This window comes from Calliopsis andreniformis, chromosome 5, assembly GCF_051401765.1.
Source record: "Calliopsis andreniformis isolate RMS-2024a chromosome 5, iyCalAndr_principal, whole genome shotgun sequence".
Lineage (NCBI taxonomy): Eukaryota > Metazoa > Arthropoda > Insecta > Hymenoptera > Andrenidae > Calliopsis > Calliopsis andreniformis.
This window is the reverse complement of record NC_135066.1, coordinates 1,319,971-1,346,136: the sequence shown is the minus strand read 5'-3', so window position 1 is coordinate 1,346,136 and position 26,166 is coordinate 1,319,971. Positions and strand designations below refer to the sequence as shown.

The 26,166-nt window shown below is 40.0% G+C and overlaps 1 protein-coding gene across 1 annotated transcript in view; it reads left to right on the top strand.

Moving 5' to 3' along the window:
• Nucleotides 1-18,097: 18,097 nt before the first annotated feature.
• Nucleotides 18,098-26,166, top strand: part of LOC143179545 (uncharacterized) — a 71,558-nt gene continuing 63,489 nt past the window's right edge. Inside the window, exons 1-2 of the mRNA XM_076378843.1 lie at nucleotides 18,098-18,289; nucleotides 18,345-18,559. Of these exons, the coding sequence (XP_076234958.1) occupies nucleotides 18,098-18,289; nucleotides 18,345-18,559 (407 nt within the window). The remainder of the gene's footprint in view (nucleotides 18,290-18,344; nucleotides 18,560-26,166) is intronic.

Below are 26,166 nucleotides of genomic sequence, written 5' to 3'. Positions count from 1 at the left end.
AACGTAGCTGACGATAGTTAAATTTAACTGACGTTATAGTTTCAACAGTAATTTTATTGAACTTTACATTTACATATTCTTAACAAAAATAAAAATTTCGTAACGCTACTCTAAAACACAATTTTTTATGCTATATTGTAAAATCAAATCGTATCGTCTTACCAGACAAACGTGTTTGAACTTGTTCTTAATGGCGAATGGCAGAAATTTCTGGGCTACGTATACTTTTCTAACGACTAACAGTAGCTACTGATTTTTCACGGCGTTTATGAAATTTCAAGCAGAAATTTTTTACCCGACGCGGAACAGCATTAGTAGGGACTATTAAACACACTTTCATATCGACCTTTACTTATTTTTAACCGAATTAGAACAAAAACAGGAGAGCCGCGGGAACGACCGTACGCGTTTTTGCATTTAGTAAGCAAAACTGACGTCATCTAATGCAGCGCCGCGAACGTGAACGAAATTCAAATTTGTCGAGAATAGTAACTCGTGGAATAAGCGTGATATATCAACGGATATTAAAAAATCTTAGCATGTACGCTACATTTTTTTACAACAGAGGACATATTAGATAAGATAAGTAAAAATAATTCGTTTAACTTTAAACAATAAAAACTGTATAATAGAAAAAAATGTGAACCTTATTTAAATGTATACAGGTAGTTCAGAAGTAGCCCGCGGGGTGGCGATCTTTTCTAGGATGCGCGAATTCGGACTGCTTGAACACCAACTGCGCAGATCCTGAAACCGCGAAAACCATGGCAGTACAGCGTCGTCGTCGTTAAACAAATAATTGGTATTTCTTACTATTTGTTCATTCTAGTAACAAAAAAACGTTTAATAATCATGATTTGAATACATTTTTTGTGTAGAAATAACTATCTGAACGCGTTGCGTTTTTTATCCGTATATTTGCTTCTAAGGCTGACTATTGTCAAAAAGCTACGGTCGCGCGAATTTCTACGTCTAGATTTCTCAATTGAAGTGATCGAAATACAGTATCTCAACAAAAACTGTAACAGGTTTGCAATTTTTTCTGTTTCTCTCTATCCTCTTAGGTAATTACAATTAGGACTATGTTAATTACATTATGGTTATTTTCTTTTTTATTAGAATACGGCTTCTCTGAATCACAGTGTAAGGGGAGAGGAGAATGACGCCAAAAAAAGCGTGGAGAAAGAGCAAGTGCAATTCACCAGCACGGTAAGCTATTAAATAATGTTTCAAATCATCATGATTTTTAGGAAAGTAAAATAATTATCGCATTAGAAATAATGTGTGACTGCGTATGTACATGTATATATTACTGTTTTATTGAGAGGAGAATAATTAATGTCGAAGTTCTATCAAGTAGAGATATTTAGTATTCATTGCAATATAAAATATAATTAGCTTTCAGAACTGTTTGTATTGGCTAAAATAATTGAACTACTGCATTCATAAATAATTATATTATCATGGGTGTCTTTATACCTTCAGTATAATGTAGGTGAGGACGATAATTGTTGTTAACTAGTAAAGATGCACATGTCAATACATGAAATTTAAAATAAAAAATTTTCAAATTTTCTAACCTTCAAATTTTCAAATTTTCAAATTTTCAAATTTTCAAATTTTCAAATTTTCCAACCTTCAAATTTTCAAATTTTTAAATTTTCAAATTTTCAAATTTTTTCCATCATAACGTTCTCAACAACATATTTGCATACAATTTCATCAGCTACTCTAAAGAGCATTCTTACCTTACCAGATCATCGAATTTCTTATTGAACAGCGAAATCATTTGAATAAACGGCTCTCTAACTGTTCATAGCAACGTGTAGAACTACTTATATTTTTTTCATGATTCTCGAAGTCCTTGTTTATATAAAATTTTATGCAACGAAATGTAACAGAAAATAGATAGAAAATTAAACAAACTGCGTGTTTGTGTGGTCTGGGCTGCGTGATACGATATTCGTAGGAAAATTACGTAGGTCCCGAGAGTAGAATACGCACGACTGCAAGCGAACTCTGCTCGATAGTAGGATTACAGTGGGTAAAGCGTGGGCTAATTTCAAAATTCCTCGACCACCAAATACGATGGGTTATAATCGTGATTCACAGTAATTACGTCATTATAACTGAATAGACAAGTTCGAGTGTGGCAAACGGAAAACTCGATTACGGCGTTGCTCGTTTATTGCGGTCGCCAGTCTCCTCCCTCATTAGCATATCCAACTAACTATTCCATTAGCGTTTCAACGCTGCCGAGAAAATGAAAAAATCATCGTGATTACCGCAGGCGACCCAACGGAGCGATTAAACATCTACTAAAACTCCTCGCCATAAATTTCATCTGTCCCTCCTATTATCCTTCAAAAGCTCAGAATTATTTTAAAACTAAAGGTTCGTTGGCCTTCACATTGCATTATCGGAATTTCCCTTTCATATTTCAAAAGAGTAATGCACAGTACCACATGTTAAAACTTCTCTCAGTAGCTTGTCTAAATTTCATTTCTTTCTCGGTAAATACATGTCAAAGACAAAGTTTTTCGTGGATTTAATTTAATCAGGTCAGCGTCACAGTAATTCCGCCGAGCACTTCGTAATTCGTTAAAGAATCGTCGGATCACGAGTTGAATTTTCATCTAAGAACATCGATTTCGAAATTTCTTCTCTTGATAGCTCTGGGAGCTCGGTTTAAAAGGAACTCGTTCGAACGGTGTACCATTTAAATCTCGGTGACGTCGTCGCACAATAGTTTTCGTTAAAGGAACAACGCCGGTTCGACGATGTGACCTAAACCAGTGGAGAGCACGTGCATCGTGGAAGAGATTGTCCCTACCCTGACAGATTAATTAATAGACGATTCCGTTCTTTCGAAAACACAGCCTGGAAGTGGCACGCCCGCGAGGCTTCCAAGCGGAAGCTCGTTACTGCGAACGCATGAACTGTGCAATTATCATTCTTTGATATCTAACGAGATACCGAGTGATGAACGTTAGCACCGTTCCTTTACACAGTCTCCTTTTATTTCCCCATTAGTTAAAGAAACTTTCTGCTGTTATGTAAAGTTTCATTTAATTTTGCGCTTGTGGTTAACATGAGTGGTGTGGTTAACTTTCGAGAACTTTAGAGAAAACATAGGGGTTAAGGAAGCGGAAAATTATAATTAAATTTTCTGTGAAAATCTAGTATATTGTATCTCATTGCTAAATTATTTAGAAAAAGGATTGAACAATTGTATTCGATCGGTTTAGAATTTATTAAATCAACTTGAAAGTGTAGTCTATTCTCGACTAATTACTACACTTAAACCTGGTGACTTAATAATCTTGCGGGTTGCCTCTGAGCAGGTAGATAAATTCTGAACCAGTAGTGCAAGGCGTTTGCAGATGTAAATGCAAGACGGTCCAGCTCGGCGAAGCACGGATTCAATTACAGAAGGACGAGCCACAATTTCACCGTGGCTATGCTTGAGCGATATTTCAAGCTTGTCGAATTAGTTTTCCTTGCAGATACGATCCCCGACGACACTTTATAAGCTCTTGCCACGACAACGTGGGAATTTCGTAGCCGATATCGCCGTAGTTGCTCAGGAGATGTTTAAAATGCAAAGACGACATTGATTTATAGTCGGTCGTACATACATTTCTGAAAACACACTCGTCTGTCCGACATTCCTCTCTGCTTTTGTTTCATGGGTCTTGTGTTCCATGATTAGTCCTCTCAATTTTTGAAAACGAAATAGTTCATTGGACAAATGTTTCATCGAGAAGATACAAATGTGTCGAAATTGATTGCAGCAAGTTACTCTGTTGAAAATGAGCTTCATCATCCGTGCGTTGTTTCATCGGATCGCGTTGGGCTATACAGAAATATTGAATGTTCGGAATTTGGTTTAGCATCTATGCGTGAAATCGCATAGCATGCCATGTATGTTCGTTCCTATGACAAATAGATGGAGTTAACCGCAGATCATAGTTACTTGCTATTAAACGGAGATACTGATTGCTTTAAAGAGAATGTACTCGTTCTAGTTGTTTCAACGTGATCGTTACAAAGGGTCCAGATCGACTGATATCAATTAACTCTAATTCGCTTACATTTTCCTACATGCCTGTGAACGTTTATTCAGCTGGTCCATTAGAAGCTGATCGTATTACGTTCCCTAATTATGTAATAGATTTGTGCTTAATGAATAAACCAGTGGATAATTACGTAACTTGAGCATCGGCACGTTTAGATAGAGTAAAATTGGACACCATTCTGAGTAGTCGAATAAAGTAGCCGTATGGTCAGACACAGTAGAATAGACCGGTATCTTCTCAGACAATGTACAATGGTACAGTGTTCTACCAGGAAGAACGAAACAAGACTGCATTCAATCAGTCCAAGTAAGCTAGGAAGGTAGCCACCGCCAGACAAAGTAGAAAGGGACTTCTATATTACCTATAAAGTAGAATAAGACAGTGGCTATTCATTCAGTGCGAAGTAGGTTGATCATTGAGTGTTCTAGTAGAACAGAAATGCGTTTGAATGCGAGTGAGCCTGAAGTGAATATCAATACTATGGATGCAAATGTGTAGAGATTAATCCGTATTAGTTAGCCAAGTAGATTATTGGTCTGTATAGTCAGACAAGTAGAATAGAACCATGAAATGGATGTGTATCTGTGGCAGTAAAATAGAAATGCGATCACTCAGGCAGAGAAACTATATTCGTCTTCCATTTTTGATATCTTGCAGATTAATTGTGGAACTCGATTGCAACTGCAATATTAATATGTCGAGGAATTTATATTTGACAATTTGAATAATCGATAACGAAAATTGGTTCGACTATAATATTAGATTTCGAGTCAGGTGAATCGAGCAGAAATATCTTCCAATTGATCATAAATTGATGAAAATCCAACGGGATTAAGTGTACTTGGTAAAATTCATACTCCCAAAGTAAAATCCTTTAAACAGTAACCTCGTTTTTATTTTCATTAATTCTTCATGCTTGTAGCGTCCTTATTTCCGATGCTAAGCATCCCAGAATTATTCCATGAATTTGTTGTATTATGCACGACGCTGTTCGCTTGGTATAACAAAATGTACAGAATGCGGTAAGACGGTTTGCATATTCTGGCAGTTTGGAAAGTCCAGGGGAAATTCTCGGCTCCAGGTCACCAGGAAAAATTGCTCACATTTATTAAATTGTTAAAATATTTCTCTGCCTCGATTCTACGAGGCATCAATTTAGTGATTGCACTTTGGCATTGATTTGACATCGCGCATTGAATTAATTATCCTCAATTTGCCATATCACGTATCAAATGAGCTCCACGAGGATTCGAAAGTCATGGTTACCACGTTGCTAGTGCAATTTTCCCGTTTCTCGCGGCCAACCTATGTATGAGAAATTCATCGCGTTGTTCTGTGTTCTGATCCTTCGGGCAGTTTACCCAACAAATGGAAAACGTGGCACAAACGAACGCCATAATATTGTATTTTCATTGTCTATCGAATACCCCTCTCATTGCTTCCGCGATGAGTTTCTTGATTTTCGGGGTTCTGTTCACCCTTTGTTCGTTTACGGTTTTGCTTTGAATCGCAAAAAAAATACGAGCATTCGCTGTACCCTAGCGAATGGAGGGAAATTTTTAATATTCTCGATCAGCAGATTGCCTCAGTTTCCACCAGTGGCCTTGTTACATTCCCTTTGAGATTTTTGAAATTCAAATTCAAAATTGCAACCACCTCACCTATCTGCCGGCCGCAACATGGAAAAAGTCGAATTGCGATTTGAAATTGATAACACTTTTCGTATTACATTTCAGCGTGGAGAATGGTCGTTTTTATTTCAAACTCTGTTACACGTGGACGATGAGGAATCGATTTAAATTCCTCATAGAATTTAGGGAATCTTTGACGAAGATCTGAAAGACTTTCGAGGGTCAAGGGTGATCTCATGCGTATCAGAGTAACTGTGGTCCGCGGTCCTTTTCCATGGAACGTCGTTTAAGCCGATGTAACTGATAAGAGAGCCAATTCTCGAGCTACCGACGCATTCAGCGGAACGAGCAAGAGGTATCTCCTCGGCTTCAGAGAGAATATTTTTGAAAGGTTCGCTTGAACGTTCCCGATATTGCCTATCTCACCCACCAAAATTCTCTCGCTATTTTATTTCCTCCACGGCGCTTCTGCATTCTCCCGTTCCTCGGTTAGGTTGTTTAATATGGTAGGGCAGAGTGTAAAAAATACAGCACGCGATGCAACTCGAAACAGAATCGACTGTTTTGTAGCTCAGGGTAGGCATAATCGCGAAGAGGTGCTGTTAGTGTGCAAACTAAAACGATGAATGAGTAGAGGGAAAAAAGGCAGATTCTTCGGAGAAATTTCATTGCAAAGGATTTTCTAGTTTTTTAACAATTTTTTTAGACGAAATTGTAAAAATGGATTTACGTATACATATACGTATAGATTTAGGTTTCTCACTCATCTCGATATTTGGCGTTTGTGTATTTGCTCTATTGTTGTCACTCCCCAGTATTTTCTAAACAAGAAATACGATTCAGTAGTTCTGCGAATGGGAAATTGAGCGGTCTGTCTTCTTTTTGCTCCCGACGCGATGTGACGGAAGATTAAGCCCGACCTGCTGACTAAATCAATTGGCAACGGAAACGAATCACTGGGATTTTCGGGGGAAAAACGCGTTTTCACTCCCTCTCATAGAAAAACGAACCCACAAAAAGTGGAAACAAGCAACGTCCTTTTTACTTGGTATCGGCTCCCCAGTTCTCTATATTTCTCTATTCAATTGTTTACTACCGACTGGCGTCATTCCACGGCAGTCATTCGATTCGATGCTTATTTATCAGCGTGGTTTTCTGCTCATAAAATACCTAAATGATCCTATGATGAACAATGTTGAAATATAATCTTTTTAGAAGAAAAATCGTTTATAGATATCTAACAAAAGCTGACGCAAAGCTGGAATTGATTATTTTAGCTTGCTGGTTCAAAATAATATGTACAATAATATATATAGGTATAATGAATAACATGTAGCTACTAGCAAAAAAGTCGATGAAGAAAAACGAATTCACCAAAGCGATCATTTGTCTTATGTCCAATTTATTTTTGGAAAGTTTTCGAAAAAAGGAGTAAGCTAGCCAAAAATGCATTCAGCTTTATTTATTGCAATTGTCAAGGACGGTTTCAAAAAGGGAACACAATCTTCTTTTCCTCTTTTTCATTTATTTATTTGCAAATATTGCTGCTTTTATATTATACCAATATTGATAAATAATGGTCGCAATATTTATTTTCATCCTAAATAACCTACTGTTCGCAGTATAGAATTAGAGATTTGCATGTTCTCGATTCATGGTAGCAGGCAATTGCGACAGATAGTGTTCGAGGGGAGAAAATGCAAGCGCCACGATAATATTTTATCGAAGTGGAAACGGCAGGTGTATCCAGCTTCGTCCTGAATTCAATGGGGATGAAAAATCCTGTGGGAAAAATCGCGCAACATATTTGAATCGAGCCGATTGTTTCTGTCGCGAATTTTTCCGCAATTTCACCCGATGGATAGTGCCTCGTTAGTGTGCAAATGAAATTCACAGAAAATAAGAGATTATGATAAATGTTGTGGCAAATAATAGCGGAACGATTGAGTTTTATTTCTTGACTAATCATTTTAGTATAATTTATGAGCAAACCTTTATTGTATTCATAACTTTTGCATGGTATTATTAGTATTATTCCCGCAAATTTCACTGTTTTTTGTGCCATAATCATTCGCTTTTATCTCTCGAGATCTCCCCGTGAACAGCAATAATATTTTTTATTTCTTATCTGATTTCCCATAAAATGCGAATGGAGCATGTATCTACTGCATCACACATTTGCTTTTATAATTTTAGTTCTGACGCGGCAATAATCTCCAGTTCAAGGTTGCTCCATAATTATGGCAAAAGTCACAGTTCTGATATTATTTTAGATCTTTAGACGTAAAAGATCACGATATAACAACGAACAAATTTCCCATGATACCTTGTGCTTTATTATTATACAGAGCAGCATAATTAAAAGTAAACAGAAAATTCCTCGAGTTGTATGTCTGCTGTAAGATAATCATCGTGAATTTTGCGTAATCGCTAATTCACAAGGAAATTTCCTCTGGAATATTTTACAGGTCATTGCGAGAGGTATTTCATTCGGCACTTGCAATTTCAAATTAAAGACAACCTTTAATACAATCGGGAAACGTTAGTCGTAACTCTTACTGGAGTAAGAAATGGTTATCAAAGATAAAAAAAATAGATGATCAAATTTTCAAACTTTCAAACTTTCAAATCAACAACTTTTCTCCTTACAATTGAAATGAAATTACTATCGGATTACTATCGGACAAAGCAGGAAAGGATTTAAAATTTTAATTTCGTACGATAATTGACTGGGTCTCCTTTCGCTAGAACCCTAGTCTAAGCGTTCACCGAATTCTCAAACTATTGTAGTCGAAGCATCGCCATTAGATCGAATCTATTTACGCATTAAACCGAGTAAATGTTCCCACGAGAGCGCGCAGCGCAATCATGCGCTTGCTAACCGAAGATGATAATTAAACGACGCCGAATTTCGAGATGAATTCGAGCGCTAAAATCGGATTCGCCGAGCGGAACGCTGGATCCTTCCTCCTTGCGTATTCGATTAAGGCGAAAGCCGAGCGACGCGAGTGGGAAAGTAATTGGATTCGACCAGGAAAGAACGTAACTCATAGCAAATACGGAAAATCGAAAAAGGCGGATGTAGACTACAGAGGAAACGAGATACATAGCCGAAGGCTGCGAATTCGAAAGAGAAATAGGTGTTCACTACACAGGAGTGTCCCTGCTGATATTATCGTAAAAAATACATTTTCTATTAAATCGATTGGAAAACATTTTCGAGAAAAATATGAAATATTTTTTATAAGTTTAGAGAAAATTCTGTGTAGACGTAGATATAAAATTTCCAGTGGTATACTGAAATGTCTAGACAGGATAGGATAACTTTAACCCTTGCTCCAAACGAACATAAATTCCCCAGGACTTTCTGTGATGGCAATTTTCATCCTAATCCACTTTCATGGTTCATTACTACACGGGAATGGAAAGAATTCCTTCATTCGGGGATGGCGACAAAGAATAACACTTATTTCTCTCGGCGGCATAGATCCATACGAAAGGAAAATATTTTCCTCGGAACATCGGCTAGCCGAATTGGCCCATAATCTTCGACTAACTTTTTTGCCCGGCAGGAGATAAACGATATCTACGCGTGGAAACTCTGCTAACTCTCCCTTGCTAAAGTATCCCGCAAATAATCCCGCATAAGTTTCAGCGTCGACGTATGAGAGAAACTGCGAAGTCATGAGAAACTGGATATTAGAGGTCTGCGTGGCTTGAGAACCCTACAGACATGAGTCTAATCGTTCGAAGCAGATAGTTAACATATTTTTTCAAATACCTTAAAAAATCTAGGACTCGTCCATAATTATGGAGAATATAATTTTCCTTTTTTGAAATAGACCAGAAAAAGCAAAATTAAAAATTATTATCATTATTTAATATCTAATTAGAGAAACTGCAAAGGGGTTAATTGAAATGCTGAAGGGGTACCTCTCCAGTATAGTCTCTAGAACACTGTAACTAACCCGCCAAAATCCTCCCTAGATGCCTGGAAAAGACCCAATTTCCCGCAATAATCCAGACATTATCTGCAACAACGCGACGCGTTACCATCCCCGTGTCCTTTGGTCAGCGTGGTTAGCGCTGTTACAGGAAACGAGACAATTTTCCAACGTGCGCCTCTGAGCGTGCTAATAATATTAAACTATACAGAGGGAAGGTAAACTGGTTCGAGAGGCGTCACATCGCTTCCAGCAGAATAAAATTTTCCATCCTTGTCGCTGGATCGTCGTCAGACGATCCTTCTAAACTGTAATGTCTCGGGACGTTTCATGCTAGGGTCGCAATATCGCTTAAGCGGAAATGATTCTGACTTCCTTTGACTAAATGGCATTATTTCGGCGACGAGTAGAGGACAGGTTACTACCGAGGTGGTTGCTATTGACGGAGGATCGGGAGGTTGAATGGATTCGTCTACTCGGAAACGGAGTTAGCATTGTCCGTGCATCAATCAACGTGACGATAATGCATTAACCAGAGCCACGGTAATTCTATTCCTGAATCATTCTTAATCGCAAGGACCCGAATGCAAATGGGACGAGTAAAGATTAACGTTCCAAGACGTTTACTGTGCATCTCGCCCTCTGCTCTCATTCCTGCTGCGTCTTAACTGTCCAAACAGAATGATGAATGTTGTTCTATGCAAACTGAGAATATTTGCATATTCTTAATTCTAGTTTCTGGTGATCTTTTCGTACTTTATTGATTGTTATATCACCTTTATTCTACTTTTTTCTGACCTCTCCATACATTTAGTAATCGAAGCGAATTCTGTCTGCACCTCTGACGATTGACCAATGAATAGTATCTATGCTTGAACGTTATATTTGACAGTCCTAGTATCTTGACGTATCTTTTTCTTTATCTAACTTCAGTCAAGATTTAGTTCGTTAAACACTAACGACGTTTTCTGCTTCAGGGGAAATAAATGACGAAGCTGAGAAGCACTTCAGTTGTGCTGAAAGTCCCTCTTGCAATTTAAATAATGCAAATCGCGGCTTGCTCTCTTGACGTTATCGTTCACTTTTGCTAGATACGTGGAACTCAAATCAATGGAATTTGGGAATAAAAAAGTATTTATTAACGTCGTTGAAATTCGAGGAGAAAATGAATACTTAGTATCGGTTGGAATACAGTGAACCTCTTACCCCTTCCCAATAAGTTTCAATAATCCACGCATAACAAAAAAATCGAACATTAAAATTCGATTTTCCCAAGATACACAACCCCATCGAATACTAAAAATAATGTCAAAATAATGTCACCTATCAAAATTTCAATCAATTTTACTCGTCGGATTTACATGAAAGCTCGTAATTTACGACGAGCATGGTGTCTCTGCGGTAACATGGAGCGATAAAGAAAACGCCCCATTGAACCTCTTTCGAAAGTATTCACTGAAATCGTGTCACACGCTCGTATCCCCTTCGGTAACACGTAAGAAGCTTATTAGGGCGTTAGAGGGTGAAGCATTTAGGCGAAATAAATTTTTGGCGAAAGGGGGAATTCCAGACGTTCGAAAACATATCTCTCGGCGGTACTGATAACTCGTTCCATGGCTTATCGTGGCTATACGAGCGGCACAGGTTCGCGTGGGCGTTCGAAGCATAGAGCAGGCTTTATCAAGGAATTTTAGTGGTCCACTGGTGCGCCCATGTAAAAGATACCGTGACCCTTTATCGAGTACAGCGGATCCCGTAACGTCGACCCATTAGAAATAACGCAGAGTTACTTCACCCTATCTGCAATTTAACGTCGTTCCGTAATTCGATATTTTTTGGCTGAGCCATAGAAGCAACCTTGTAAAACAGGATATTCGAGTTGAATAGGGAATAGGAAATTATAAAGGAGAAATGGATTAACGCAAATTAATGGAATAGGATACAGCTATCGTAGCACACGATAACTCTGAAATTCATTGTGAGATAAACCTTTAATGCTCAGATCTGTGACATATAGGGGTATAGTTGACTGGCAGGTCTTTATATACCCGTCACGTCTTCAGATAATACTAGCGCAGTTGGCGTTTGTTTATATTTGACGTTGATCACTGTATTTAGTTTATTGCTTATATTATATTTTCATTTCAGCGAATACACAATATACTTACTTACAGTTCAATCAATCCCTTCACTCTAAGAAAAACATAAAACATCCTTCTGAAGAAAATTAAAACGTCTCTATCGACTAGATTTCTTCGGAACGCGATATTATACCGTCAGATATTTTCCAAGATTTTCCAAGTCGCGCTATAAATACTTGGCGTTGCCAGTCGTGCTGTAATTAACGTCACTCCTGGTGAAACGATAAGGCGCGAAACTCTGTTAGCTGGGCTCCCAACTCCCTCCACGAAAGCTTGCGATTCGTTCGAACCAAGAGGCAGGACGTACCCTGCGGCTATCATGGATCAATCTTGACAGAGAGGATCATAATCGAAGCTGACCAAACAGTGTTCAACCGTGCGATTCCCTTCGACGGCGTCGACGTCGAATCGTCGTAAATAGATGCGAACGCAGCTGACGCTGTTCGAGAAGATAGCAGTCGAATACGATGTGTCTGGAGGGTAGCATGCAATATTCATACGGTGTAACGGCGGCAATAAGCTCTGCTGAATGGAACTCCTATGGACCGATCCTAGGCATACACATTCATACAGCCGTCATAGTTATCTACGTGGCACACCGCCGTGAATTCCACTGTACCAGTGTTTCTCAGAAACTGGGTGGTACCTTACATTGTGGTGCTATGACCTGGACCAGTGGGCTTTTCGTGAAAATGGAACTCTAAGCGTAGGCGACAGTCAGCTTAGAGAAATCCTTCAGGATTAATTGCTATTAGCTAATATTCAAGAGAGTTTTCTTTAATCCTACTCAGCAGAAATTTTATCTAGTTTCGAGTATCCTTAATTGTTGCACTCACTTTCGATTAAAGAACACTCTGTTCATGTTACGATCCCTAGGTAGAAGTTAATCTTCTCAGTTTTCCCCGACCAAACTTTTCCTCGCTCCTCTTTTGCTACTTCTTTTTTAATTCACTTTCGCCACGTACCTTCAGCGTATCTCTAATCAGCTTCGAAATCCTATATCGAATCGATCGATCCTGTCCACTGGATTCAAAAGAACAACGAGATCTACTTTGCTTCGCGCATTACGCGATCCCCCTGATCGGCAAACATCAGCTTGCTGGTATCGATGGCAATAGGGGATTGAATCGTATCGTACGTTTCCATGTACTCTGCTCCAGTCCTCCTTTTCCGAAGGATGATGCCTAACAGGGACAATAACGGTCCGTCCATCCTCTTTTGTGGCTAGGGAACCGATCCCTCCCCGTCTCTGGAGCAGTGATCTCTAGCAAGGAAGTCGAAAGCCTTTTACGAGATTCTGATGTCGTCTTATCGATCTTTCGTAGCATCCCAGTGTTCAGCAACCGTGTAGGTCCTGGTTCATCGTGCAGACCAGAGAAGTCCGCAAACAAGTCCAACAGAGTGGCTTTCAGGATCTAAAATTGGAAGTTTATTTGGTATTGCTTCTTATTTGGTGGATTGTGAGACATTCATTGATATTGAGAAGTATTGTCAGAGCTTGAGGCCATGCGGTTACTCTGAATTGTGTCAGTCTACTTAATTCTGAGTTCATGTGACAAAGTCATCTTTTAAACACTCAATTATGTACACCTTGATGTATTTAGATACTTGTTGACAGTCTCATTGACCTATAAACAGAGTAGAACTTTCGGAAGGGGAGGCCTTTCGAGAGCTCGTTTTGAAGGATACTATAAGGCTCTGATAAAAATATACGACGCTTCATTGAGGAGAACGAGGGTGACCTCAATATCCCCTTAACATTGCTGCCTAAAATGAAAATTTTGCTATGCCCCTGCTAACCAGACTTTTAGCTTAACATAAAAATCAGCGAGGCAACGCGCTAAAGAGTTCTCAAGCTAGATATTTCTACAGAACGGCTTATTTCAAATTCCTTGCCGGAAGTCCACACCTTATACCACTCAACGAGAAGCATTACGATCTTACAACACTTTCATTCGCTTAATCAGTTGAACAAGAAGCCAGTTACTTAAGCCTTAGTTTTTGCTGAACGTTCTGAGCTACGCAGTTTGAGGAGATAAGACGCTTAAAATTCTCCTCATTAAAGTTGCGCTGTATTTTAGGATCTTGCAAGAGTTTTTATCATCGCTGTTAAATACACACTCTCAGAGCACCTAGTTACTAATTTATTTATTTCAATTCAATATTTCATTGTTTCACGGTTGGTCATTTTGCAGATAGCTATGTCGCTGCGTCGACAGGAAATATTAAGGCTCGTTGGGAAATTGTGGGGAATAGTCACAGAAAAGGAGGGTAAAAAGCGGAGAATTTGCCAGAGAAAAATCGTGGTCTTCGCCATCTCGCAATATCTAGCCTAGAATTTCCTCTCGTCGCCGCGTTTCCCGCGCTCGACCTGCCTCCTCTCGTTTTTTCTTTCTCCATGACCTCTCTATCGTCGGTCCTCCCGCGGAAAATTGGAAATCCCGAAAGACTCGCGCTGCACCACGCCCGGATTATTGAAATTCCACGTCGGAGTGACGCAACCGTCCGCGAAATACTCGAGCCCGCGAATATCGTCCCGTGGCTGGCGTGCCTCGCGAAATGTTCCTCATTAATTCTACGATTAATTATAACCGTCCATAAATTCACTCGGACGTTCTCAATTACGAATTTCCCACATTTTCGTCCCTACCTGGAGTTAATCGCGTCGTCGAAGCTGAATTACAAAGGAATGCAAAAATTAATATATGATATAAAAAATTGATGTTAAGGCTGAATTTTAAGCTTACGGTGAAATATTTCAGATATTTGTAAGTAGTTGGAGTATTACGATCGTGTTATTCAATTGTTTAGGGAACGTGAGTGCATCCTACAGTTATCAAGGTTGAAGTGGAACTGATATATGGTGATGAAACAGGAATTTGCAAACTAGAAAGGGATGGAAATTGAAGTGGAATGATTTCATAGTCGATTGGTTTGGGAAACACTGCGATTTAAAGGGTTTCAATACACTACAGTAAATGATGAAATTATTATGATCAATTCGAAATTGTTGGATGTTCGAGGAAGAAGGGAACTTAGAATATTTTTTATTACAAAACATATTTTTATGAATTTAACATATGACAATGATTTTATAATGCTGGTAATTATTATAAAATTAACTATGTCTAATACAAAAGCCTTCATTCCCGAATAACATTTACTAGCAATACAATGCTTGATCTTTACTACTGGTATTTGACAGCTCCACCTTTGAGTGTACGGAAAAATGCCATACACACTTTCCAGAGTCCGAAATCGCCTTTTCTTGTACAGACCGCCGAAGGATGGACTGACCCATCGGTACCGATCCCACGATCGGTCACTTATAATATAATATTTCAATTTAAAGTTAAAATATTTGCTTTCTTCACTTGGTAATATTGGAAAATTATGTTCTTGAGAAAGACAACATTAGAAATTGCTTTTGCGAGCGATTCCAGACAGGGGATTACTCATTCTGATTCTGAGTTGCTAGCTAGAAGTCTTTTTCAGCATCAGAATTCAATGGCGACGACTCTGGATGAGATAGAATCGATATTGCTGGTTCGGGAGCTCTGCTATCCAGGATCTCAGACTCATGGGATCCATTATTGTTTTTGTTCGACTTAAGAGAATCGCCACTATACTTCTATGGCTTAGAAAGTCAATATCAATAAACTTTACTTGAGAAAATCGATATTAACGACTTCCATGGGAGGATTTCAGAGTCAAGGGAGCAGATGTCATCATTTTCCGACGCAAGAGGACTTTATATCATGACTTTTTGAGTTGTGGAATCCAATCCTACCGTCCACTAACTCAGAGGAGTCCCAATTCTTGGTAGCCAATATCATCAACTCCCACCTTGAGAGTTTTTCAACCCTTCTGACCCTACACCCACTATTCCAAACTCAGAAAGACTAACATTGACCCTTCTTCTCCTAAGAAGCCAATATCAATGACCACTGATATTGATGACTGTCCATTTCGAAGCTCTTCGACTCAGAAACTTATCTTTGCTTATTAATCGAACTTTTTAGTAATAACTATACCAAAAATTTAGCCTCGTTTTAAAGTGCAGAGATTCGTATTCAGAAGAGGAGACCTATTCGCATCCTCCTCGAAGAAATACACAATGAACGCAGAGAGCATACGTGATTCTAGGTTCTGCTGCATCAAAAATGTTAAGCCACCATCGAAAACAAGCTAGGTTCTTTTCTGTGAATATACAGCTGCATTGGGAACGAAAATAACTAATGCACGGCAGCGCGAATCAGAGCTCCGAGAAACTTTTTTAGGAATTCCTTAGATAACTTCTGAATACTTTCCCGCAGGCCAAAGCGAACTTTATTTATTTATTACCTCTGGTTCATGCTTCGTTCTTTTGCCTAGAGTACTTTGCAAAAGGTCAACGTTTCCTCTAAAATTCTATAGCACTCAACCTATACGAATCACGTGCCAAACATTTGACATTTTCCCACGAAATAGTGAAACGTGGAATTAAAATCAGATTGTTTAGTTTCTACATGTTGGAAATTGAAATCGATGTTGTGATTTTAAGACAGACGTGACTGGAGCCGTTAAAGCGTCGTGACTCGAGCCAGCAGAGCGATACGAGTGAAGTCAGCAGGACAACCTGCTGCGACGATTTGCAGGAACTCCAGGGAACTTTGAACACAATACTTTCCGAAAGGAGGGAACTTTTTCTAATACTCAACATGTTTCTGTAGTAATATAAGCGTTGTAACTACCAGGAATCACGTAGGTACTACAGATAGTTTGTGAAAATACTGAGTAACATTACTGCGTTTGCTACAGTCCTTAATCGCGTAGGAGGAGATGTAGAACAAAGGTCCATCCGTAGGTGGCACGATAAGTTAGTCGTAGGTAGCAATAACTCAGAGGCAAAGCTAACATAACGTGAAAGCTTCGACAAGCTTTATTCGTGCTTTTATATCCTGTATTAAATTTCTATTAAAGCAGTTAATGGCCACTCTACCATAGTCAAGAAAATTTATGCATTTTTTACGCAACATCTCGTGATTTGGATTGTGATGTTATGAAGAACTAAAATTTTCCCAAAGCTTCCTCAAACGCCATAGAAACTGTAAGAAAATTCTTCCTTGCCTCTCGAAAAAGCAGCCACGTTAAAAATGTACCTTTTCGTCTGAAAGTTTCGTAAGTGCACAGCTGACGGAAGAAAGCTTGCATTATTTGTGGGCGAAAAGGAAAAAAGACGATCTGAATTCTTGTTTCGCGAATTCCGTTGCTGTTGGGCATGGGGGGCGTTTAATGAAGCACCCACACACTCTCGTTTGTATCACGGAGACAACAAGGAATGCAAAACGTCTGACTTTGCATTTATTAGTAACCAGAGGAGCTGCAAATAGCCGGTGGTTTCATTTCCAGAAAGGATAGCGGGGACGGATCCCTTTTATGAATGGTGTGCAAATAGAGTCACATGTGTAATGATCATGCTTCGTCAAAGGCTCCAAAACGTGCGTAGTATGTACTAATGCTTCCGACACATGACGTGGGCAGATATATTTAATGGAATTTTTTCCACGAACAGTTTGCTAAATATGTATCCTTTGATTGACACAACTGATGAATGTATTTCCCACGCGAAAATAAGTGCGTGGGTATTGCGAAACTTCATCAAATAAGGGTATTATAGGAAGTTTGTATTACATTTCACATCGTGTTTACCAACCCTGTTTATTGCTTGTCAACGATCTAATAACAAATATTTTCGAAATTCTTCAATTAATACAGACAAACTTCAGTAAATCACGTTTACCTTTTTTCACAACTCTTTAAAGGGCCGAGAAGAGGATTGGATACTTCAATCTTCCCTTGAAAGCTTTTTCAAGGATTCACGGAGACTTGCACAATATCGCAGCAGTAAGAAATTTCTTATTAAGTGGACCGAGCATTTGAAGCACGCCATCTCATAGAAATAGGTCTAGCTTAGGGCGTCGTGAGAGTGAGAACATCGTGGCCTTGGCTAACCTTAGGTTACGCTTTATTACAGCTTGCCAGATTTATGGCAAGCTTCAGACATGGAGGTTGAGAGGGGAATTAGAACTGCACGAGCTTAGTCAGCCCCTCAAATAGACTCGTGAAAGCGCGTCGAATACACTTCGCCAAAGTAGTCAGCAGAATGGACAGTAATCTCAATGTTATATCAAAGTAACTAAACTGACCGTACACGTGGAACACTTTACCTAGCAGTATAATGTAAAACTCAGCGACACTTTTGATTACAGGTCCATTGCATTTCATCCGCCACCTCTGCACTATGCACCCAACGAGCATCAATGACAAGGGTGCATCCACACAAAGAGGCCCACGTCATCCACCTTCGAAGAGGGTTCAGCGTTGTAGGCGCTGTGAGGAGCGCGTTGAAACGCCGTGACGCGTACCTGCGCCCTCGCGACGCCTGCGCCCCACCACAGAGGGAGGAGTATCACCGTGGTGGGGGTGTCGTAGAGGATACCAGGCCTGGTACGGCCGGGTCGAGCCGTCGAGACGCCGGCGTCCGTCAGAGCGTCGTCGTGACGCGAGCACGAGCGTCCGTCCGTCCGTGTAAACGCGTTCCACGAACCGGTGAACTCGTTCATCGTCACTCATTCACTCGCTGCCATCGCCTGTACATTCACCCCGGTGTTTACGTGCGGAAGATCACCAGCCACGGCTGAAGCAGAGGTCCCGGAGCAGCTGCATCTCAGGGGGCGAGTCGAAGGACGTCGCGGGAACGGGGCGCCCCGACGGCGTAACAGGTACGCTTCTATGCAATTGTTTGCCACCATTCGTCGCAACAGACTCGATTCTCTCTGTGCTCCTTATCAGAATGGCTACAAGCACCAGCTGTTTAATTGCGCTGGGGCTAAGGGAGATTGTGAGGGATGAATAATTGCGTGTTTGGAGATTATTACGCTTGTGGGATCTTGGGAAATGTTTGTGATGATTGAGGAGGCCTTTTGATCGAAGTGTAGAGAATCCTCTGTGTATTTTGAGTGGGAGCACTGAGATGGGAGCCTCCTTTTTGTAGATGAATATAGACTTACTAAATTTTTAATTCCTCTTTTCTTTTGTGAAAATGTGCTGGCAATTTATGGGTACTCAATTGTTTGTAAAACACTCTTCCTTAGAGCAATATTTCTGTTTACACGTCCTTACGATTAGATAGACAATAAGAATCTCATCGTTGTAAATGACTACTGTTTGAATGTCACTGGCCTGCTACGGCACTATCAACAGTCCCAGAGGAAATGTAAAAACTTCTCCCTGCAATATACAAGACATGCAATAGTCTACATTTCTCTGCTCCTCGTTTTCATGTTTATGTTTATCGCTGTGTCGTCAGACCCTCCCGATGTTACAGCGCACTGTTGCTTCTTAAAGTCGAAAGATTCGTATCTCGCATGTACAATTACTCGCGCCAGTGTAGCATCGTGTCAATCGAACGCGCAATTTCACGCCAACATCCGACCACGCGTTAATTAATGCCTCTGGGAAAAGTCACAGGGCACGAGACGAGGCTGTTGCGATGCCACTACTTGATAATGCGAAATTACTTCGTTCGCTCTCTGCTCTAACATAGTCTATAGTTCATACAGTGCTGAAACATTCCACACACTATTTTCTCCTAACATAAGCATACGATAACATATTTACATGTCAAGCTTCTAAATTCTGCCGATTTCTGTATTATTGGAAATACATACTACAAATTTACAAACCGTAAGTGTTCAGAGATCCTACGTGAGATTCACGTACATACTCTTATCAGCCCTACCACGCGTTAACGGCCATTAGCTGTAACTTAACCTTGAAATATGGCAATAGAACGTGAATAAAAGTAAATCGAGAGGATTTCGTTTCCTTGATAGATTGACGGCTTACGTTACAGAACTTTTCATGAATTCGCTCGATTGTTTAAAGTGGAACGTCGTTGGTCAACGTTTAAACCGAATGGGTTGAGCATGCTTCTCGTGAGCAGTCGATGCCATCGTGGCAGTAATAGCCACCTTCACGGTGATAATTCTTATCGAGACAGCTGGAGTGTTAATATCGATCGAACCGCGAAAGCACAGGAATAAGGCGCAACGAGGACTCGTCGGAAGAACGATGGTTAATTAAGTCGATGGCAACTGCGGGCTACAATCGTTCCCTAGAAGCGCACAATTTTATTGCCAGGGTCACATTGTGGTACGCAGATCTTCTATTCTCCATTGTTTTCGTGTTACATGTTATACTTGAAAGAGCAAAGTCGATAGTCGATGTCAGAGACCTCAGGTCTTTGCAGTTTCGTCAATTTTTTTTAATAGTTAGCGAAGAAGAAAACTTAATATTTTACTTTTCTGGAAATTTAGATTTTTGTATCAGAAATTATTTTATGATATAAAATCAGATGTTTTCAACTTTTTTAGTGAATTCAAGCGCTTAATTCGAATGAATTCACAATTTTTCACCTCTATACCCTCTATATACTATAATTTCCACCCAGCCAGTAAAAATGTGCAAACTATCCAAATAAAAGTGGATACCTCGTATGAAACGAACGAATCAGCTGCAATCGCGTTATCAATAACCTCATGTGCTCGAAATCAGAGAGAGCAGCCAACGTCGATTGCTGTAAACTGTGCAAAGGGTATTTCCATTTAGTAAACAATACGAGATCCGTAACAAAGAGAATTATTAGCGTGCGATTCAATGCAAAATACCGACCGACGCGCGTAGTAAATTATTCGGAAAGAGATGGCTGTATAGGGTCGCATAGCGAATCAAGCAATTCGTAATGAGACGAAATAGACGACGGAGATTCTCAAACAGTTTCAGCCGTGTGTTTGTATGCATTCGAGATATCAAGGGTCTCCTGTTTCAAGTTCACACGCCAGTAAACAATACAGCAGCAAAACCAGCAATTCATGGACTAAATCGTGACGTCTACTTGCCGCGTACAGTCCCCTAGGATTGCATTCAATTTGCACTGTCGATTTTCTTTGTCTCGACGTCTCTTTCCGTCATGCGCATTCCTTTTAATCCTATTAGCCCACATTGTGAGCGGAAGACAAGCTACAGGAGCATATTGCCAGAACTCGCCTTTGTTTCGCGGTTGTAATTAAGCTTCTTCCTTTGCTTCTTTCGTTCTCTGTAAGTGTATGTACCTCGTGCGCATGAAAATTAGGGTAGGGAATTCGAAATTGAATAGATAGGAAAAGACGAGTATACTAAGAGTTAGAAAAGTTTTTCTGAGAATACGAAAGTATTCAGAGATAATCGATAGGATGATGTAGTATACAAAGTTAAGAACTGTTTGAAATTTTTTTTCGATGTTTCCTTAATTTGAGTAAGATCAGAAAACAAAAATTGTATCGAAAAATTCATTAGTACATACGAAGTGCAGCTAAATGCTACTAAATAGGAAAATATTAACAATATAAAAGACGGCAGAAGCAGACTATACGTAATATAGGAAAAAAAAAATAAATCTGGGTAAAAGTGACAAGTAGTCAGGATTCACCAATGCCCGAGAGTTGAAGGTACGTCCGAGGGATGTCCGAGGGATGTCCGAGGGATGTCCGAGGGATGTCCGAGGGTCCAGACGATGTCCAGGAGTCCAAGGGGTGGCCAGAGGATCGCCAGGGGGATCCGCACCCTCCGGAGACTCCGGAGCGAGTAAGAAGTTCATGGTACTCCCGAGATATGCATATCTTCGTGATCAGAAGAGGGGGAACCAATGATTAAGGGTAAGAATCTCAATCATTGGTTCCCCCTCTTCTGATCACGAAGATATGCATATCTCGGGAGTACCATGAACTTCTCACTCGCTCCAGAGTCTCCGGAGGGTGCGGATCCCCCTGGCGATCCCCTGGCCACCCCTTGGACTCCTGGACATCCCTCGGACATCCCTCGGACATCCCTCGGACATCCCTCGGACATCCCTAGTACCCTTGGACATTGGTAAGTCCTGACTATTTGCCACTTTTATTCAAATTTATTTTTTTTAACCCTATGTTATATGTAGCTTTTCCCTCTGCAGCCACATTATTTTTATAAGATTATAATTACAAGCTTCAAAGGATCAGAGACTAAAAAAATGCATTAGATGATATGTCTACGCTTCTACCCAGTCAATGCTATTGGTTCTGAATACCGTACCACCTACAGCATTAGTTGCAGATAGGCATGCAGTTTCCTGAATTACAGAAGATGATCGATGACGCACATATCTAACAACTTGGCGTCTGTTGATGATTTAGCCGGCGGTAATACGGTTGATTTTAACACGACAGCTCCTATACGCAAGGAAACTCGTAATTATTCGACGTCCACCAACTCGATTCCGTTAATGAGCTCATCTAACGATTTAATTAGGTTCATTGGTGTGCACGCAAAAAGTTAATTTCGTTAAACATCAATCTGAGCTAGAAATTTTCAATTAACTATATGCATAAGAAATTTAGGTAGCTAAAATTAGATCATAATATTGTTTGAATTTTATTTCGTTCTTCCAATACAGCATTATAATTCGTGTAAAGTTCGCTTACTCTACGTAATCAAACAACAGCCTCAATATTCATAGTAATCCTTATTAAGAATCTTATCTCGCGTTCCGCGTATCCCTCTCATAATGAACTCATTCGATAGCGCTTTTCACATCGAAGTATTACCTACATCAAATGTGTATTTGATCTCCTACTCGCTGTATTCAACAAGTCCTCCTATGTCATTGGCAATCACTTGACAAACTCCGCTAAATTCCAAAAAATAACTTTTTCCCGCAGGGAACCACCTCAGATTTTATTTTGGCACAATGTCAGGTCTTCCTCTTTTCAAATGAATAATACTTTATAAAATTCACAGGATGAGTTTCATGGCAGTAGAAAAAATGTTGTTCAGCTAATTTGCATCTCAGAAAAGTTGAAAATAGAGCAATTTGCTTGAGAACTGTTCCAAGTACTCTCATTCAAGTCCACTTAAACCACGTTCGAGAGGAATTAAAATCAGAAATCGATGATTCGTTATGAAGTACCTTGCCGACAATCTAGAAAACTTCGAAATCTCTTGAAACATCTTTAAATATATCTAAATTTTCCTCTCAGCTATTTTCAACATCGCTAGCCTATGAATAGCGTGATACGTACACGTTCTGTCCAGCACGTTATGCGACGATACATATTTTTTACCACCTGTCTCTCGTGCCAAAAGATGCCTAAACTCATACAACTTTCATCGTAAGGTACTCGTGTTATATCGGATCCAATTAACGTCACACCCCTACGAGAGAGAAAACTGGAACGAGGCAGAGCCAGAAGAAACAGGGTAAAGAGTGTATTTTGAACGCTATGTACGATGTAACGATAGCAATAAATTTGAGGAAATCGTGACAAGAAAGCCCACCGCTACGCTATTCTGAACCAATCGAATAAAAAACCAAGGAAAAAGTTCGCGTCTAAACTAACTTAGAGATTTAGATACAGTTAATTACTGTGGAATTTGCCTCAAATATATACCAGCATCTCCACTTCAATTTTTCCTCCGTTCTGATGTTCCATACATACAATAGAAGTAGATGCTCAGTATCGTTCAGTCTTTGTTTGGTATACACCGTGATTGCGTTATTCTTCCACGAAATTCTCATTCCTGGCACGTTCCACAGGCTTCAACTTTTCTCCAGTTTTTGCCATAGGAACCCTCGATCACCTTCTCTCAGCACATCCTCTTATTTTTTCGGCTTCTTTGCACTTTGAGCAAGATTTATTACTCCGCGGTGAGCAGACTGAGTTGCGGAACGGATTGAACCGATAAACGCGAAATCGATAGCGTTATCGAGGGATTTGTTTACGATGGATCCAGATAAATTTCGCGGTACTCGATCTCTGCGTACTTTGTATGTGCAAAAAGAAGTTGAAGCCTTCGATCGTTCAATTTCGATACATTCGTTCACGAATAATGATTACAATTCTTGGATAAAGCTGATTACCCTGAAACTACTTGAGACGCAAATGAGGGCGTTTAAGGGCTTAAGAGCCTAGCAAGTTACATTATTTCGTTACGAAGTTCCGCGAGAAATGGTCGTTTATAAAATGCAAGGAAAAGAGCGGCGAGGGCAACGGGTGGAGTCTCGACGGCGAAGAAAATGTACCCGACGGAAAATAATTCCAGTTTACCATCAGCGTACTCAGTAATTCTTTTTTTCGCGGCCCTGTTGGCTTTTATGCCCAACAAATTAAACCGTCGACCTCCTTTTTGCATCCGAATGCTTGGTGAGCATGGGACGGCTGGTTATCGTGATGAATTCTTCTCGCCTGGACGAGATTAACGTTGGAACTGGGTCGAAATAAAACGAAACGCTACGCAAGGGACAGAAAGAAGTGATTAGGCTACAGGGGAGAAAATGTCCGAAATTTGATTTGCGGCGATGGAAAAGGATGGTATCTCTCGAAGGGTAAACGCTTTGCCTGCAGTGTTTACACTACCTAACCCTTACCTAACCCAGACGCTCGCAGCAAAGCAATAGCAATTTCGAGGACGAACTGTCCCTTGGACCTCGTTTTAAGCACTGCCTGCCTCGAAATAGCGTGTTAAAGTATAAACAAGGATCCTCGAGGGCTCCGTGGAGGAGAGGGACTAGGAAGGGCAAACTTCTCGACGGGTTCGAGTCAGCGCAATCTCGAAAGGGCGAAAAAACATCGCCGTGAGCAGCGTTTCAAGGGAGATTTCAAAAATACTCGGGAAAATTCCCGCTCGGAGCCACAGCTCTCGATGATAATTTGTATTTACATACTGCGCGCTGTCGTTGGGACGCATAATTAGTTTGCTCACCCGTAATTTCGTCCCCGTTACTTCTGGCAGATTAAATTCCCTAGGGTTCAGGATACGGGCGAATTCACAATTTCCTACGCGCTCGACGCTTCTGTGACTCGATTCGTAAATCATCTCGCGAACGCAACGTTCACCGATATTTGACACATATTAAGCTGCGCTCGAGATATTCCTGGAAAATACGAGATTGGAGTTTCTTCGATAAAATAAATCTTAGGTTTAGCATCCCATGTGTTTCATTTCATACGGAAAGGAATGAGAATTCATCGACAGGTTATCGATTAAAAATACTTTTCAAGTTGAATGCTCTTAAATGAAGGTCTAAAATATTTGTTCGTGGCAAAGGGAAGATGAATTTGTCTATTAAAGAACTAATTTTCTATGTTTGTTGAAGTTCTATCGATAGCCCTTCTGAAGTGTTACTCTTGAAATTTCTAGGAAACATTTAGGGTCACTCGAGTGTCTCATAAAGGTAAAAAAGCAAAATTTTTTTAGAAAAAAGATAAGAATTACTCTGTATCTCTTATAAAATTACTCTAATATCATTAGTGGCCACATTTAGAACAATTTTACAACCATATCTATTCATTCAACGTTCTTTCTTCCCTAACTTGTAACCATTAGTGTTTCACCGCCTTTTCAACCCCCTAAGCTACTCGAATTCTCCATTTCATTTGCATAGGAGTTTCTTAAAGCACCCTTGGAGGATAACAATTTGCCCATTTTCACCGTTATTCGCAAAGACAAGGCCATAGGAGTCCCCATTTATGGTAACGGGGTATTCGTCGTCCCTCGATACTTCAGAGTGTTGTAATTACGTTTCGCAGTGACACTGGCGACACGTTGAGAGCTCGGCAAGACAGCGAATCCCGTTTAAAAGTTTGAAACGTTGCCTTGGCCCAAAGTTCAGCGCGTTACGCGTCGGAACGTAAACGTCGCTGTTCATGGAGACTCGTTAACGATTTTATTACAATTACATCCCTCATCCCCTCGTGACCAAGCGACTTTCACCGACGTGCGCTACCTTTGCGTAAAACTTTTTATGGAAAGTTTTCTTTAAGCCCGTGTCGATAGTAAAGCGAGTTACAGCTTGTAGGTGAATACGAGGGTTTCAACGACGAAGCAAAGATGAGTCTGGCCAAATTGAATTAGGTGTGAAGAAAGGCTCCAGGCAGTGATTCTCAACCAATTTCTTCGGGATTCTTATAGCATTTTCAATCAAATCTATCACATTTCATACGTTTCTTTATTTACTTCCTCGGTCGAAGAATTTCATTTAAAATTCTTGGAAGTGTACCTCTGTTACGCTGCACGGATTAAGTATTTTTGAGTTGAAGTGGCGATAAACGTGAAAGTTTTGCAATTTGCCTGAAATTTCGAGTCGATCTTCATAAACTTTAAACCCTCTTGTTTTGTAGTTCAATATGCCCTTGTGCTTGAGAAAATTTTATGATCCAAGACGTAGGTCCGGTTCACGTTTCGTCGATCCAAGAGACTAGGGTCCCCAGCTTGTCACGCTGTCGCATTGCATTGGTTATCCAGGCAGAATCGAGCG